The following is a 19074-nucleotide window of genomic DNA, read 5'->3' on the forward strand; positions in this document are numbered from 1 at the left end:
TTATTTATTTAAAGGATATAAGACCAAAAGACCTTTTAATAGTAACTCAAACTTCATAACCCTCAGAATAGTGACTAATACGAACCTTTTTTCATATTCAAATAGTAAGGATTGTGTACGCAAGTTTAATTTTTCATGATTTAAGATGAAAAAGGTAATTAAACTTTACAGGACACCTGCTTCCGTAGATAAAAAATAGAAAGTTGGCCATGCTTTACCAATATAAATGATGTGGAGTGGGGAATTAAAAGTGTTGCTGGATATGTTTAGAATAGATTTACAGTAATACTAAACCTTCGAATTGAGGAATACTATGAAAGAATCCTTGTCAGAACTATTCTGGATTTGTTAGCATGAATATGACACATATCAAGTTAGTTTGAAGAGATACTAGTACTTTGATATTCATTTCATAATAAGATTCATACAAGAAATAATTTTGGCTTTAATTTATTCTTTGGATAGTTCTCCTAAAAAAACTAATCTAGTTTTTGTCAATATCATTGGGGCTGGGCTCGTACATCCTATACATACAAATTAATTCTTTTACCCAATTTAAGTAAATGATTAATCGTCGTTAACTGGTTATTTACAATATAAGTAACTAAGAGAGACAAATGTCATGAATTTTTACCAGCCCTATAGTCATTGTGAGATTATTAAAACTATTACAATTAAACGATCCCAAAAATAAACAGTCCAAAAGTCGCTTAAAAATAACGACAAGAACCGTTATTATTTTCTACTGAGCCAAGTGACACAGAAAATTAAAGTGGACATTACAAAAAGTGCTCAAACTAAACAAGCGACACTACTTATTGTTTCATTTTAGCGCGTGATTTTTGTATTTTACTAATTACTTTGTAATTCGTACCATTTTTTTCTATTGCAGTTGTCTTACTAGAAACAAAAGTCCTCGTAGGGCCACCGGGATATGGTATCCTGAATAACTGTAGGTGAAGGTAGTCACATATTTCAAGGCAAATTTGAGTGCAATATCTGAGTAGATCAATCAAAACCCATACCTATAAAAAATTCACAATATTTTTTGTCATTAACTACATCTAATAATATAAAACGTTTCCAATAACCAATAAAAAAGGAATATGTCAAATTTCATATTCTGCACTTGCTTGAATAGACCTCCTCATATATAATTACAGTTGCGATTATTCTTCAGCTTATAGAGATCAGTTAGATTGCCAAAATTTTGAAAATACAAAAAAAGATAGTTCATTTAATTCATACTGTTTCTTATAAAATTCAAGTAACATTGCTTTTTCTGTATAGCTAATTAATAAATGATCCTAGATAGTCTATAAGATAATCTATAATAAAATATGAAATGTCAGTTCTGATTTTTAGTTTATGAGTTAATAATAAAATATTTTGTTACATAATGTGTTTTCAATTCGATATTTAGTAGAAACTCCAAATACTGAAAAAATATCATCATTACATGATCTAATAGAAATATCAGACGTTTCATGTGAAAAATCACTATTACAACCCTCATTACAGCATATTGTCCTGTTGTCTAAATATAACTTTTAAACATTTGTAAGAACGTAAATCTTTTACAGAAAATACTTACTAGACATAACCATAGTACATAATATTCGTTTATGAAAGTATTGAAGTACTGATTCAGAAACAGCATTGCAGGTCCCATAAGAGCCCAATCTGTATAATCCATCTCGCTTTTTGTCATATGAGCCACCTTAAATAAACATACAATAAATTAGTTTCAAATTTAGGTACTTTGGCGTCCAAATGTTTATTAATTTTAATAAGATATGAATCTGTCATGTTTATCATCAACAAACCAAAAAGGATATGGTACTACTGAATAATAACCCAAAATAAAATAAATTGTCTTGAGAATGAAAAGAATAAGAGTTATAGAAAAAGCTAAATAAGTATTCAAATAGGCAGTGTTATGTCCAATATAAAAAAATGTGCAGAGATTGTGCAAAAGCTGTGAAGGTAAAGTGTTATTGGGTGTTGTATGTAGAATACTGGTAACTAATATACAAAATATGTTTCGAAAAAAAGTAGATACAAAATCACAAACAGTAGACCACACAACAGCAGTGTTACAGATAAGGATTGAGCCACAAGTTTATAATTCAACAAATAAAAAATATCTACTAAAAATGGAAATACCTGATAAACTGATAAAATTGACTGTAGATTACCATCAGATGATAGCCTAACCCAAAACGATATTTTTATCAGAATTTCCGTTTATATTTAAAAGTCAATTTACAAAAATATTTTATTTTTTACTTAACTTTCGATCGTTAATTTATAATTTGATGCTTTTAGTGCATTTATAGTCCTTTATTCAGATATGTAATAGATTTTATGTTTTCATAATTATTATTGACAAATTTTAATATCAATAAGCTACAAGGATGGTCCCAGAAGTACTTGGTCTGACCTAGGGATGGCGGTAGTTGCTTGAAAAATACCATTGTATTAGAAAGTTCGCAATCTATACAGCACATGATTCAAGTTTGATAACGCCATGTTGTTTAGTATTTTTTGGCAGTCATCAATACTCTTTTTTGAAAGGCATTAGCCCAACCAATATAAAATCTGAACTAAACTCTACTCTGGGTGAGACTGCTTCTTCGATATCAACAGTAAAATATTGGGTAGCTGAGTTTAAATGAGGCCGTACGACCTGCCAAGACCAGCATCGCAGTGGCCGACCAAATGAGGTGACGACTCCAGAAAGAAACCCTCAAAGCGGTACTGGATGATCGTCGACTGAAAAAGCGCGAGCTAGCAGACATAATAGGCATTTCAAAAAGTAGGGTACATAGCAAAGTAACTAAAAATTTGGGCATGATAAAGCTGCGAGAAAGATGGGTGCCGCGTTTGCTCACAGTGGAACAAAAACAGCGTCGTGAAGATGTTTCTATCGAGTGTTTAGCAGTGTTTCACAGAAATAAAGTCAAATTTTTGCATCGTTTCATAACGGTTTCATGGATGAAACGTGGGTCCATCACTTCACACCCGAAACAATCAAAACAATGGATTGAAAAGGGAGGACCGGCTCCAAAAAAGGCAAAGATCGTTCCATCTGCGGGCAGAGCCATGGCGTTTTTTTTGGGATGTGCGTGGTATAATTTAAATTGACTATCTTGAAAAAGGGAAAAACTATCAACGGCGAAATTATGTGAACTTATTGCAACGTTTGAGCGAAGAAGATCATGTACGCTGCTATTAAAAATTAATCATAGATAACCATACAACTTGAAAAAAATAAATGAAACAACCTATCAACTGATGTCATTCACTCACTGATATACTAGGGTAGAAATAATTTTATCAAAAAGTTAGGGTTAGGAGTTTATTCCAATGTACTTACCACAAGTCGATTAGTGACTTTGGCTGCAACAAATCCGAATGCCAAGATGTACAGAGCTGGATGATTTTGATAAATTTCTTGAGTAGATTTCTTATAAATTATAAAAGCCGGAACTAGCACCATGGAAAATGGTATTATTGGTGATAATACACTGGTTCCCTAATAAAAAATTTTAATTAACATTTATAAATTAAAAAACAGATAGTGTCTTGTTGGCTCCTTTCATTACATATATTGATAACTATTGAACACATATCACTTAACTATGTTTTAATATCTTGTATGTTATCCTTGGGTTGCATTAAGAGAAAATTGATGGGTAAATAAAGAATTATTATGAATAAAACCATTTAGTTAGTGTTCCTTCTTGTGCTTTTTCTACATAAAATGGTCTGTAGACATTTAAAAAAAGGACTAGTAATTTATTTTGAATTTATTATGAATGATTATTCAGACCCATGACAACATTTATGTAGCGATAATCTTATATTTTTAATGTAAATAGGAAAGAAAAGTATCACTTTATTCAACTATATATGTTATTAAAATTAATTAAACAGTGACAAAATTAGCAGAAATTGTTACAGCCAACAAAGCACTATGAAATTATAAAAATTAAATTCTTAATAAGATGAAACATTTTACATCTTTCAAATTATTGTAAAGAATTGTTTTTAATCTAATCTCGTCACAAGAGAAACCAGTTTGTTCGATTAAAAGCTAACAGAAATACTATAAGGAAATCGAGCAATTAAGATACCTTTTAATTTGAGAATTTAGCCAAACATTTTTAACTCATATGGCCAGATTAGTATATGAACGGGAGAAGAAGAATAAAAGTAACGTTGAAAATCATGACATTGTCTTCAGACGTGAACCCAAAATAATTATTAAGGCATTATAATGAAAGACATCTTAGGATGACTAGCGTAGCGTCTTAATAAAATGCTTATATAGATACACAAGTTGTAATGTAAAAAAACGTAAAAATAAATATATTTATATACAGGCGTTTCTGTCTTTCGATATCTCATTGATGTAAAATATTTCACTTTACCTTTTATTAGAAACTAATAAAAAATAAGTAAAAGCTTGTTAGTGAATAAGCATGCTATACTCCAAAGCCTACAAGCAGATGGAAAAATATAGTGTATTTATTTTATAGATAGACTTAAACATCTATTAGTAAGTATTCAATGTATAGTGCAAAGAAGAAGGAAGCTTATTAGACCAGAGCATAGTGTCGCATATGTTAGCAAAATTCGTAATTTTTTTTAAAATGTCCGGGAGGTATTCCTGATTATAAAAGTGTAAGATGACCCTTGATATCTTTTGATGTTATTGTTTTAACAATGAAAAACTGAATAAGCCAGAAAAAATGCATTTTTTGCAATGAATTAATCTTTTTATATACAATATTTCGAATGAAAAAAGTCCTTACACCTATTATCGTATCTCCAACCCATTAATTGTTATGAATTTTTTACAATTCAAAATCGCCGAAAATCCTAATTTTCCTGAATTAAATAATATATCTAAAAAATTGAAAAGTTATCAATTTTTAATTTTTTATCAAACATTTCGACTATCTTAAACAAATTAACATAAATAGATTTGAAGAATTTTGTTTTTTTATGTTATAACAATATGCTCCCTACGCGCAGACACTCCCATCTCAATATATAAGATGAGAGAAAGGCCGACGACGCGCTTAAAAAATTGTTTGCTATTTTTCAGCAGTAATACTTAAAAAAATATTCTTACTGCTTCTAATATTAATCTATTAAATTTTCCAACTTATTGTTATTTGTAATGAGATTTTTATTATTAATATATTTCATATACCTAACTTTTTTTGGTGATTGAAGTTAACAGAAACATTTATTTTCATCACTTCTTTTTATTTATGAAAAAATCATTGTCAGATCCCGTCTAAGAAGTAACCTTTTTTGAACCCTATTTTCCAGTAAGATAAAATAGGGCAAATATGATCCGTGAAAAATTTCTACCTGTTTCAATGAACATTGTTGGTTTACTGGGGTCATAAAATTATATGATTTCCAAAATACCTGTCTACTTTCATTATTTTACATAAGGCAAAATGTTTCACACCAAAAAAAGTTATATAGAATAGTTTAATAATAAATTATAATCTCATTACACATAACAATAAGTTGGGAAATTTAATAGATTAATATTAGAAGCAGTAAAAATATTTTTTTAACGTACTACTGCTGAAAAATAGCAAACTTTTTTAAGCGCGTCGTCGGCCTTTCTCTCACTCATCTTATACATTGAGATGGGAGTGAGACAGAAATACTGCTCTCTCGAAAGTGTCTGCGCGTAGGGAGCATATTGTTACAACATAAATAAAACATATAAAAAATTTTTCAAATCTATTTGGGTTAATTTGTTTAAGATAGTTGAAATATTTGATAAAAATTTAAAAATTATAACATTTCAATTTTTTAGGTATATTATTTAATTCAAGAAAATTAGGATTTTCTGCGATTTTAAATTTTAAAAAATTCATAACAATTAATGGGTTGGAGATACTATAATAAGTGTACGGACTTTTTTCATTCGAAGTATTGTATATAAAAAATTAATGCCTTGCAAATATACATTTTTTCAGTTTTTCGTTGTTTAAACAATAACATCAAAAAATATCAAGTGTCATCTTACACTTTTATAATCATGAACACCTCCCGGACATTTTAAAAACAAATTTCGACTCAAAACAATTTTGCAAACGAATGCGCCACTTTGCCCTGCACTATATGTTGTCGGTTGACGAATTCAGTCCGTAGATTGCTTTTGTATATGTGACTGATTTTATCAATTTCTAGATTATTATTGAGCAAAAGTATAGTTATATTATAAACATCGGATACAGACACAATAGCTGCAAATTCAAGTCCTGTTAGTTGATGGTAGAAAAAGATATATTTTAGTATCGAGATAAACAAAGTGGAGTATAAAAAATTCATTATCTGACTAAAAAAATACCAACCTACGAAATTATTTCAATATTCGGATATATAAGCCATTGGAAAAAGGGTGCACGAAAGTATTGAATTCAATAACTGAGTAACTGATATTAAATTTAAATGTAATTCTTTAAATATTGTACGTTGATTATCAGTAAAGCACGAACCTAGAGGTGCAAGGTTAGAAAGGGACCAGAGCAATGTTTACAACTGAAAGTTTTAGTTAAAATACATGACCTCTAGGGGAATTACTTTGCACGCTTATAATACAAGGTGTGCTTATTAAAATCCGGCAATTTAGACATAGCTCGGAGACTGGTAACACTGTGAGGTATTTGAATATGGCACAGAGACCATATGAAAGTGAACAGTGGGTATCATTAGGTGGGTGAGGAGAACGTGCAACAAAGGTCCAAGTCACCAATGAAGGAAATGTTGATATTTAGTGAATATCCACGATAATTGAACAATTCTATACTTGCGTCCTGGAACGGCTTGGCATGCTAGATAGCATACCCATCAATTCCATGCCATAGATTTGGCAAAAAAGCATTTCAAAGATGTCAAGCTCACTATAGTCCCGTACGATTTTTTTTTCATTTCCTATGAATCTGTAACCGTGGTTCTAACTTCAGACGATTACCAAGATTATTGTGAAAATTGATAATAAAATTTTGTACGGTGCTCATTTTTCATTAATTTTTTTTTCAAACATAAATGTCAAATGAGAGTATAAGTATTCGCATGATTTACCTCGATTATTACTTTAAGGAACCTATCCACAATTTCATGCGTAATAGCAAATATCTCAGTTAAATAGACGACAACATTGAGAGTTATTCAACCAATCATTATGCTTACAGAAAAGCCTACTTGGAAAGTTAAACAAACCTACGTAACGGGTTCTTGAGGAAGATATAAATTTAAATCATCCTGAATTTCCCTTTACCCCATCTCTGACCCATTTATCTGACAAAACAATCGTTTACCATTACGTTACATTGTAACATATTATGTGTAGACTCACACTACAAACTGAACCTGTTGAAGGGTGCCAACAGTAGAAGGCTGAATTCCTAGGAGCCGCATTCCAGTATCAACATGGACCGTGTCGACATGATGGAGTTACTACACACATGTATTAACAAAGGTGGTGTTGTGTAAAAACGAACCATATTTTTAGTTTTATTAGTATATTATTTGCAAAATGGTTAGTCAGAAGTCCTTAATGGCTCACGCAGTCTTTGAATTAGTTAAACATCATGTTTTTCGGCGATTACAGGCTGTGTGGTAAACAATTTTCTTCTAATGATATCACATGTGCGGTTTGCAGAGGTTGAACAATCGTTCTTTCGAGTGAAGTAGGTAAAGCCAAACTATTGATCATTTGTTACAATGAAATGAAAATGATGAATTGATGATGAAATATCGTACTTCAAATTCAAGAAAATAGGATATTATCACCCGGAAATGAAGGGAGAATCACTGTGTTCTACTCCTTATTACCTTATTTAGAATAATGTAGTTATTACATTAGATAATATATTTTACTATGAATAAATAATGACGTAAATCCTTGTAACTAATATATGTTTAAATTTGATTGAGAAACATAAATACTAAATGAGAAAAATATATTAAAAGTAGAATTTGGACCTATTGTCAAAACAACACAGAATTCAAGATCAAATATAAAAAATATGAAAATAAAGAAATTGTTCAGAGTAGGAAATATGGAGGTTGTTCTCCAGCCTTTCTAATATTGGCAAAAGTTGAAGCTCTTTAGCTAAATAACCGTTGTAACGATTTACATTGAAGAATTGGAAAATGCATTCAACATATCAAAATTCAAGCAATACCGAAACATGAAAACTGTATAAAATTATTGAGGTACTGTTCAGCGACGAAAATCGTCGCATTGAAAAAGATCATAGCACATTTATATGATATTTACTTTTTGAAGCATTCTGGACGACATTTTCAAATGAGTTTCCAATTTTTTTTAAGCTAAAATATTTGCTAACTCGATATCATTATCATAGTATTTAATATGACATAAGTACAAAAGCATCCTTCTTCAATTCTTTTGTTTATGTTAGCACAAGTTGTTTGAGTAGTCTATTTGTAAAATAAATACATTTAAGGAATGCCGGAAGAACACTAAATAAAGCTATTATTAGAACTTCGTCAACATTCACTCTTTATCCACAATTTAAAACCCATGCAACGATAGAATTCCTTCAAAATATGACACTGCTGTGTGATGTGGTTCTAAATACCTTCTTCCAATTTTTCTTGTGTAAACGACTTTTACGTGATTCTAATGCATGACGAAAATGATATTAGACATTTTATGGATTGGTGTTTTTACATTTGTTTAAGTGAACTGAATGTTATTTATTGGGTGAGGCTTTCTGTCATAAATTAGTCATACTAAGGATAAAAGCATCCTCAGTAGAATGGGTCAAATGTAATCTTCCATTTCCTAGCTTGACTGTTAGAGAGAATGCTCTGTGAAGAAAAATTAAAAATATGATTAATCAATCACACGAGGGCGATTTAACGGAAAAGTAAATCTTCGTTAAGGTGATTATATTTTTAGTTTTTGTCATGTTTCTGATGGTACTTCCCAAAATTTTACATAAATCTGAAAGATAGATTACTTTTAATACTGTTATAAAAACTATTTTCGTTGTAAAGTAAATATGAGTGTTAATTGAACAAATTTTTTTTGTGGAAAAACAAAGAAATGAATTGTAAATGGTCCGTGTTTTCGGCCAATAAAATAATACTCACAATGTTCCAGGATTTTACAGGTGTAATCTTTATTACCGTTTATAAAAAGGGAAAACGATAATAATAATATATTTTACTATATGTTATTGTCTCTTTATCTACCTATCTAACAACAGTATTTGTACAAAAAGTTTTGTTCCAACACGATAATGCGCTTGCCCGCTATTGTGACAGAAAAATTAGTTATGATTAATTGCCTCATAAACCTAATTCCCCTTTCTATTTCTCAGCGATCACTTTCTATTTCCAAAATTAAAGATTACTTTTTGGATTGGTTGCGAAAATTGGGTTAAGCCTGTCGAGTTGAAAGGAGCTAATTTTTTATAGTAAAGTAACTTTTTTCCGTCAAAGCGTTCCCCATACTAGATAAATAATAAACAAAATTTTGGTCAAATTCGTTTTTTTTTTTAGTTTTTCTTTAATAAAAAAATAGTGAGAGCGAGAACTTTGAATAAATACCAATATATTTGAAGAGTGCGTACTTGCAAGTTACTTCTGTTGTTTTAATTATCGTAGCTAGAGGGATAAAAATTTTGTTGAAAATTGAACTATAATGTATTTTTTGTATAATATTCTATAAAAAATAAGTGTATCTAATACTATGTACATAATGCCTAATTTTTATTCTGTTAAATTAAAATTTTTTTCCTTTTTACAAGTATCCTACCGGCACGCCTTTGGCACAGTATTTTCAATGTTTGTGAATGGATAACAATAGGCTAAACCCATATATTGCCCCAAACCGGGGCGGTACCACCTGCACTTGATAAAAAGAAAAAAATGAAATCAATGCCAAACTATTAAAGTGGCTTAAATATTCGTTGGGTCACTCTATGGTACTTTTGCATACCTAATGAGCTTTTATTGCTCTATACCTTTCTGAAATTAACTATAATTAATCTCGTAACAATACCGCAAAAACCTCATTTTGATATCTTTGGTATAATTTGAAAGAAAAATAAATGTATTATAACTTGAAATAGTATAGTTTTATGAAAATTTGAGCCATTCACAAACATTTGTTTACTCAAAGTGTATTCACTAAATGCCGCTCACGCATATTTTTTTAAAAGCAAAAAAATTTCAAAGCAGACCCAAATACATCTTTAAATCTGTCACAAACCAATCATGCAAAATTTCTTATTGTTCTGGCCCATAATCGAAGTCTTTACGCTTAATGCTCTATCTACTATACCAAGGTTGTCAAACTCGCGGACCACGGGACGTTTGCTGTCGTAAAAAATAGATGGAATCGGTTAGGTTCAGAATATATAATACTTTACTTAATGATATTATAAAAAAGTATTGAACCAACCAAACACTTTCGGTGTTTAAAATAATATCTTACTTTTCCGTAAATAACCTGTGAAGAATCATAACATGGATTTGAGAATCGAACAAAGGAAACAGTATAATCACAAAACCACTGTTTATGATCAAATGTTGACACAGTTTCTGATAATAAAGCATTTTTCCCGGCTATTCTAATAACAAAAATGATGAAAAAAATTATATGACAGAAATATAGTAAGGTTCTAGGTAAAGATGTGGATTCTTTATTAATATACTGAATTATATTGGTCGATATAATTTCATAAGGTTAATTTAGAACAAGCAAAGCAAATAATGACCATAAAGAATTAATAAATTATGTAAATATCAAATTGCAGTGAGATAAGCAAAATTGTATGAGGACAAGTTATTGTTTCGTTATATAATTTCATGGACCTAACTGACAACAGCTAATGAAACCAAAACCAAAAATACCGAGCTATTCAAAAGTGTCAAAGCTCCTCTTTTTTTGGAATCATACATAAACCAATGCAATGTCGAAACTGGATATTAAGGATTGTAAAATTGTAGAATCCACTGTAATCTTTGCTCGAAGTGAGCTTCATTTACTTATAGTGGAATATCCTATTTTATGTAGCTGTAAAAATAGCTCTACATTATGGAACAATACATTAATAATCGCTGTTGGCATATTTTCTTAAAATTTGAGTGTTCGTCCTAGAGTTGATGAAATATTTTTAATATATATGGGCGAAATATGTTTTGTTATAAATACAATGCCTACCACCAAATATAGACGCTTATAGAATATCTGGCGCGAGCAGGATAACTGGAATCGATAACAGGCTATCTGATTTCTGTACGTATACGCGCTCTTAAGGCACTCGAGATTCCCAGTTCGCACTAACGTCTTGGCTGCGTGAATATCAAGCAACCAGCAGCGACAACTGGCGGCTGGGTCACCGGTAAATAGCCACGGGTTCCCAGTAGCTTAAAGAGTCCTCTATAAGAACTGTTCTTCTACAAGCGTCTATATTCCTTGACAGTATAAATACTTTCCTGGCTAATGTCTCGACGAATATTGAATTACATCTCCTCCGAGCGTGATATTCATATTTTGTCGATAGCAACATTCCTAATGATTCGCAATTGCAATAAGGGGGTTGTAACTGCTGACTAGTTACGACGATGTTGTATACAATCAGAGTAGCGTAACAACCTCTCGTTCGGAGTGTTTAATCCGAACTGAAGACCACATCAGCCAGCACTGCTGTAGACGATATATGGAGTCACCCTTACTTTCAACTGCGAACTACAAGTCAGGTAAAAATGGTGGGTAATCGCCGATAATGCAGATTCCATTTTGATGGTACTATCAAAAAGGTCGATGAACATCACACCCTTTAAAGGAAAGTATACCACCAAATGTATACCTGATGAATACGTGATTATTCAAAAGCTTGGAATACATATAAAAAAAGTGTACACTTTGGATTTGGTTGCCACACTAAAAACGTTTATAAACTAGTTGACAAACTTTTAGCACACAGCTGTTCAACAAATTATATTAAATCTAAAAAATTTTTAAATTACTAAAAGTGTCTAAAATACATTCGATTAACTATTATTATTGAATATGCAAAATTTTGACATTTACAAAAACGTCATAGAAAACAAAAACTTTAGAGGTGGAGCTAGAATTTTAAATTTCAGTATTAAATGATTTATCACAACTTTGTTTTTTTTTAATCTAGTTGACAAAACTATTTATCATTGTATATATTTAGTTTGCAAATTTCACTAGTTTATTTATAATAGTTCCAAAGATAAAAGATGGAAAGAGGAGTTTTGACTATTGAATACCATTGTATAACTATCTTCAGTTTATAAACATATAAATACCCCCACCAATTTTAATTCGTGTATATATCCATTCAAGAAAAAACATACAAAAATGAATACTTTAGAAAGAGACTTATAAAGAAAGCAGAATTTTGAAGTAGTGAGTATCGAAATACGCACAATTACTTTAATAGATGACATAACCACAGAATTAGTTTTTTTTTAATTTGGAGTAAAAAAATGTAGATTGCAGAGATTACAAAATTATAAACCATTACGAAGAAAACAGTAGTACAGTGGTAGTTCCTCTAATTTCATTGGAAGACGTTTATAGAAATATAGTCAGCAAACAAAATAATTTTTTCAATAATATCCAACTTACTACTAATCACTGAGGGTTTCTACTCGTGATTTGCATGACAGAATATTTTTTTCAATAAGCGTTTAGGTGTATTGCAAAGGCTGTTTTTGGGCAGCAGGGAAAAACCTAAAACGATTCATTCATAATATTTTCAAGAAGTTCAATGGCTATTGTAAGAAAATTCGTCAAAAGTTGGAAATGCGTATTCCAGATACTGTTAACAGTTTGTGATGGGAGCTTGAGAAAAGAAAAAGATTTAGCATTTAGTTCTGGCTGTTTGGACCCAAGTTCATTGCAAACACCAACTGTAGGAGAACAGCGAGGTGTATTCCTTTAATAGTTTATAACAGTTCAGATTTCCATTGTTAAATTGTACTCGAAATACGGAAGTTTATATAAGTTTAAGTGTATCATATATTGATGTGTATAAATGGAAATATTCCATTTAAAGTTTAGATATATGGCTGTGGCAACTGAATACTGAATCTATCAATTTATTTTTTACCTAGAACCCTAAGGGCCAAAACAATGGTAATGTAAAGCTTACGGCTATTGTTGATCCATTTTTGCCTATTCCTCCCGTAAAAATTATTGAAAGATCAGCTCGGACTAGGCGAAGAGCAACCACGCATGCCAACCACAAAGGTATTGACCTCATTTCCAAATCCAGAGCCGGTAACTTTAATTAAGAATCAATAGAATCTTAATCATTAACAGTTCTTATGTATGAAGCTTATAAAGGTCAATTTATTACAATATATATATATATATATATATATATATATATATATATATATATATATATATATATATATATATATATATATATATAACCTTCTAGTCGCTAATTGATTATGTTGTTATTAGTATATTTCAAAAATATACCTTTTAGTCTTTCAGTAAGTTTAGGTATGAGATGCTTTCTCCTATCACTCAAAGATGATATAAAAAAAATGATTTTGAGTTTTAGGTACATATCTCGACTTAATAATATTGATACATTTTTCTAATCTTCCTTAAGTAACATCTCGTAGAAAAATGTATCAACTCTATAAAGAAAGAAATATTTTCAAGTATTTTTGACCAGTTTTTTAGATAATGATCTAGAAATGAATTCAAAAAGCCAGTAAACAGTAGCTTCAAATAATAATTTATTTTCCGGTGTAAGCAATATTTTGAAATTTTGTGCTATGTACTCGACGTTAATAAAATTAAAATGGAGAGGTAAAAAACTAAATGAAAAAGCAAGATACATAGAACCAAGAATAGGTAATCGATAAAATCACATGGTGAAAATGATTTTGTTTGGTTCATATTTTTTTAATTATTGATCTGTTAGTTTTATACGCGCAATAAATTAGACAAAATGTACAATCCGATCAAGGTAAATGAAATAACCATCAATTAGACCAAGCGAGGAATATACCAACCAAAGATTAATTATATATACTTAGGACCCTAATAAACATTCTTACACTGTACAAATAGTTTGAATTTTTACATTTTAACAGTAATACGAAGATTGCTAATTATGTTTCTGACGTAAGCAGGTTTCGTCTCTCGTTTCAATCGAAAACATTACATCAATAAGACATTCAATGAACGTTGGATCCCGAAGAATTATACAAACGTCCAAAGAAAGCTCATGTCGACTGGTGCAAAGAACTAGATCTAACAAGATTATTCAATTCAAACCAAAAAAGTTCGTGGAAGAAATGGAGCTGGACACGTGGCAACAATAGTTTATAGTCGGAAGGCTAAAGATGTCCCCTTGGGAAAACTGAGATTGAAAAACATATAATATCGTAACTGGTAATCCAGGCTCGCAAGTCTAGGACAGCGTTTGTGGTTATTTCGTTATTTCCCAGGATATAACTTTTGCAAAGAAACTCCAACAATATATTCATGACAACATTTTTTATCTTTAAATATAATTCTAATAGAATAAAAAAACATTCCAGATTTTTTTGTCGGTTATAAAGACCCCTCCAAAACCTAAAACATGTGTTATTAATATTTCCAACAAAAATATATATTTGGCAATATGAAATTAATCAACAACATTAATTACCATATTCTCTGTATAATTAATTGAATACTAAAATAAAAATTCGCTTTTAGACTTGTTGCAAGTGTTGACCCCTTTTATTTTCTCATGTGAATGTTAACAATTTTAGTTGAATTTTCAATTCAAGGAAGCATAAATTTCATTAGAAATAACGTTAAAATACATATAAAGTTTCTTTTGCATTGCCGGGTCAAACTGTACTACAGTTAAGATCAGAAACTGCCCCCCTAAAATAGAAGATTGAAAATTATATTATTAATGAGATTTTATTGATAACATTCATAACTTGTCAATGATATAATAATTATTTCAATATATTATTTTCATAATAACTGTTAATATAATTTATTAATTTAACGTGAAATTTAAAACAAAAAAGTTATTTAGTGAATTTTATAAAATGTGTATTAAGAATAATCATCGTTATTTTTTTCAATTTGAGTTTATTTTCCTTTTTTTAGAAAAAAAAAAATATTCCAAAATAGTCTAATGTAAACACAGAACTGGGACTACTCAAGAAACACGTGGTTTCTCAATAACCAATTACAGCGCTAGGAGGTCTAGTCTGTACATAATAGGGTAGAATCTGATGAACTGTATCGAATTTTAAATGGGTCAGAGGCGGCAGCCCTCGTATGTTTCACAACTTTAATGTAGATCTTCCATTACCAATTGTGCTACAACACTTGAAATAGAAGCCCCCATAGCATAACCATCAATTTGTTTGTATATTTCATTTTCATATTTGAAATATGTTGTTGTAAGTGTAAGATCTATAGCTTTTATAAATTCGTTTTGAGGTATTTCTGTATATTCTTTAATTTTAAAATTAAAATTTTAAATGCTACTCAGTAGAGAAAAAATACGCGAACTTTCTTCCAGACTTGCGAGCGTGGATTCGCCAAGTGACCACGGAATAATATCGTTTCGCATTTTCATTTTGCTGAAAGGACCTCTCCAAAAATCGTCGCCAGGTGTTGGACTATTAGTGGTGTTGAACCAACGCAGATCTATCATTGGATTGTCAGAAATCATTGGAAAATTCAAAAAAAGCAGAAGAAAAAGCTTATCAATATCATGACAAAGTGAATATTTGAAATTAGTTCAGAAAACGGTTTTCAAATCAGCCATATATCGAACTGATCGTTCTACCTCATGCACAACCAGATTTGACACATTTTGGGATTACATCAATCTATTGCTTTGAAAAACAATGAAACCAATTCAATGTTTTCATTAATAGACTAGAAACATAAATAGCAAGCCTAGTATCTTTTACTCTATTTAGGCTTTGGAATACCTGTGTTAAACACTAAAAAATAACACATGCTCGAGTTTCATTACCGCATACCATAGTCGTTGGCAAATATGACAGATATCAAAATAGGTAAAATTTCAGCTTTCAGCGACATTAATAAAGTGATAATGACAAATTCAATGCAGTAAATATCTTTAATAAATGAACAAATGATTAGCTCAACATTTTTTTCAATATTCATTAATTCTCTGTAGAATAAATATCTACACTAGTAAATATTTACTTGGAAGAATAAGAAGTGCATTCGATAAACTAAGAGGCTTTTTGATACTTCTCAAAAAATAGATTGGGCTCTTTTTAAATGCGACATGTGATATGTATATCCTCAATTGTGGCAAAACATTGTTCTTACATGGGGCTTCTTAGTTCTGGCAATAGAAAAAATCATAACCGGTAAATACTGTGACTATAGGCAGGTTAAAGTGTATGTACCTATATTTACAGGGGATCTCGCATAAGAACTGACAAAGTATGTATAGGGAGCCCAAAATATGACAATTGGTGACGATTTATCACTTACCAAATTGCATCGCTGAGAAGTTATACGGCCTTAAAGTAGAATCTAAAACTTAGGAAAAAATATTTTTTGGAACTCTTCAATTTAAAAATACCAACATTGTATAAGACTCTTGAAGCAATTAGTAATGGTAAGTAGAAGGCTATCGAACCATTCTGGGGTGACTAAATTTTCACAAAAATTTATTTGTCAGTTGATTTAAAAAGTTTTATTTTCATACCGTGGATAATTTTCCATAAAACTGTCATTTCCAAGGACCATCAACCATGGTCCTTGGCTATGAATTTACATCAAATTTGATAATTTGCAATTCGGTTCTTCTAGTAATCAAATTGTCATAGTTTGATTAACAAACAGTCTCATACTGTGTACTTAATTTGATTTTAAATATTTTCAAAGTGTTGTAAAGAAAATTATTCTCGATATTTTGTGCCCTATAAATCCTCAGGGATGCAACTTGATATAGAGGTATATTGCATTCAATCGTCATATTTTGAGCTCCCCTATACACCTTTGCTATATGTCGGTTCTCATGCGAGACACCCTGTATATCATCATCAGGTTTAATTTTAAACAATTTAATACAGATTCATCGCCAAGCACAACAAAGCACGTTCAGTTATTTTATATGTTAAAAACAAATTAATGATGCAAAGAGAGAGCCAAACTACCGAAAAAATGTAATAAAGTAGATAATGAAATTTTAAATAACTTCACTTTTTGTGCACACGCATATATTTACTATGATATGTCTACAATGATACCGTTTTTATTTTACAAGTGTAAGATATTTAATGTAATATATTGTTGTTTCTGAATAAAAATATTATTTAATGTTTAATTGTGTTAATGCATAATTAAAAAAATAATTCATAGATTTTTCAATACTTTTTATAATCAATAAAATGATATGGAACGTTAGTAAAGGATATTCAACCTTTGTATATGCAATTTATATACACTATAAACCCCCTAATCTGTTTGAAAGTGGACATTTTCACTGTTTGGCGAAAGAAAAAAAAACAACTATTTTCTGTGATGAATAGAAAATGGTATAACCGTCGATTCACACCCCGTTTTTAAAAGAATTTTTGAATTTCAATACATCAGGAAAGTAGTTGTTTTTATTTTAAAGAATGGTGAAAACATGGTAAATGGACACATGAATATGGAAATTTTTCAAGTAAACCCAATAATTATTGATTGAAATATACAGACATGGCTAGAAATTTTGATTTCAATCAACCTATCATTTGACATTTACTGCATTGATTGTGTAGCATGTGCACAAATTAAAACAATTGACATAATATTAATTCATGGAGAACTTTTTAAATAGACAATACCAGCAATTATTCAAAAGATATAAAAAGCGAATAACTGAAGTTTTCTATATTTAAAGGTACTCTTAAAAATCCACACTACGGTGCTTACAGCGATCGTGGATCCATTTTTTCCAATCCCTCCGATTTTTAAACTTTCGATAAAAGATAAAAATACTTGGAAATAGCCTAAATAGAATGCACTACACATCACGTGGGCCATATATATTTCAAATCCAAAAAGTGATACCTAGAAAACAACGTCAACTAAAAACATTTAAGCAACAAAAATAAACCGAAGATTCTTCAACCATCCAAATCGATTCCATTATTCCATTTTATAATATCCTCAATAGAAAATAGATGTTTTCTGATTGAATTATGCATCGAATCATATAAATTTTTTTGCGACGAAAATCTTTTCAACAGTTTTACTTAATCATCTTTACCTTTGTGATTTTCGTTAGCTATGTTGGTGATCTAAACTTGTCATAATATAACATATTCAATAGGGTTTTAATTAATTGGAGTATTACATCTAAGTGTTAAAAAATTCAAACAGAAGTAAGAGTTAACAGAGAAAAGATGAGCAAAACAGAAACAAATGAATATATAAAAGATCTAGAGTACAATGCAGTAATCATTCAAATATATATCTATGGTAACAAGAGATGCATATTTATGTCAATAAGTCAAGCAAACTTGCAATAAGGCGAAAATTACACTTTCTCAAAGAAAGTCCGTAGAGGACAGCCTACTCGCCAGAAATATAACTTATAGTTGAAAAGTAATTGAGCATTTCAGAGAATAATTAAGAGTAGAACAATTATAATATAATAGCAAACCAAAAATTTAAATGTTTCGATACATATCTACTTTAATATCAACATCTATTTTTTTCATTATTAGCGTTAAAAAATAGAATATAATGTAATTTTGAAAACTTAAAACGTTTCTCATAATTTGCATCTGTGTTCTTTGTAACACAATATAACAATGGTACAATTTCAATTAATTGGAAAACTTTTTAGTTTTCAGGGTAAATTATCCATAATATAACCATACAAGAGATAGAAAATATTAGAACTTCAGATAAAACATTGATTTTTGAGAAAGATATTTTATGTATGCATAACAAAACAATATCAATAGTTTTATAAACATCACCAAATAATGTGAAAATGAATG

General features: G+C 30.1%; 1 protein-coding gene across 4 annotated transcripts in view; it reads right to left on the minus strand.

Moving 5' to 3' along the window:
- Positions 1-19074, minus strand: part of LOC130451357 (choline/ethanolaminephosphotransferase 1) — a 32728-nt gene that overhangs the window by 7354 nt on the left and 6300 nt on the right. Inside the window, exons 5-9 of one of the 4 annotated variants that reach the window (XM_056790330.1) lie at positions 17999-18136; positions 13209-13340; positions 3380-3538; positions 1595-1720; positions 875-1025 (exon numbers count right to left, since the gene is read on the minus strand). In XM_056790330.1, the coding sequence (XP_056646308.1) occupies positions 875-1025; positions 1595-1720; positions 3380-3538; positions 13209-13340; positions 17999-18136 (706 nt within the window). The remainder of the gene's footprint in view (positions 1-874; positions 1026-1594; positions 1721-3379; positions 3539-13208; positions 13341-17998; positions 18137-19074) is intronic. The other 3 variants (XM_056790329.1, XM_056790326.1, XM_056790327.1) reach the window with 3 other exon arrangements.

The sequence above is a fragment of the Diorhabda sublineata genome, chromosome X (genome assembly GCF_026230105.1).
Source record: "Diorhabda sublineata isolate icDioSubl1.1 chromosome X, icDioSubl1.1, whole genome shotgun sequence".
Classification (NCBI taxonomy): domain Eukaryota; kingdom Metazoa; phylum Arthropoda; class Insecta; order Coleoptera; family Chrysomelidae; genus Diorhabda; species Diorhabda sublineata.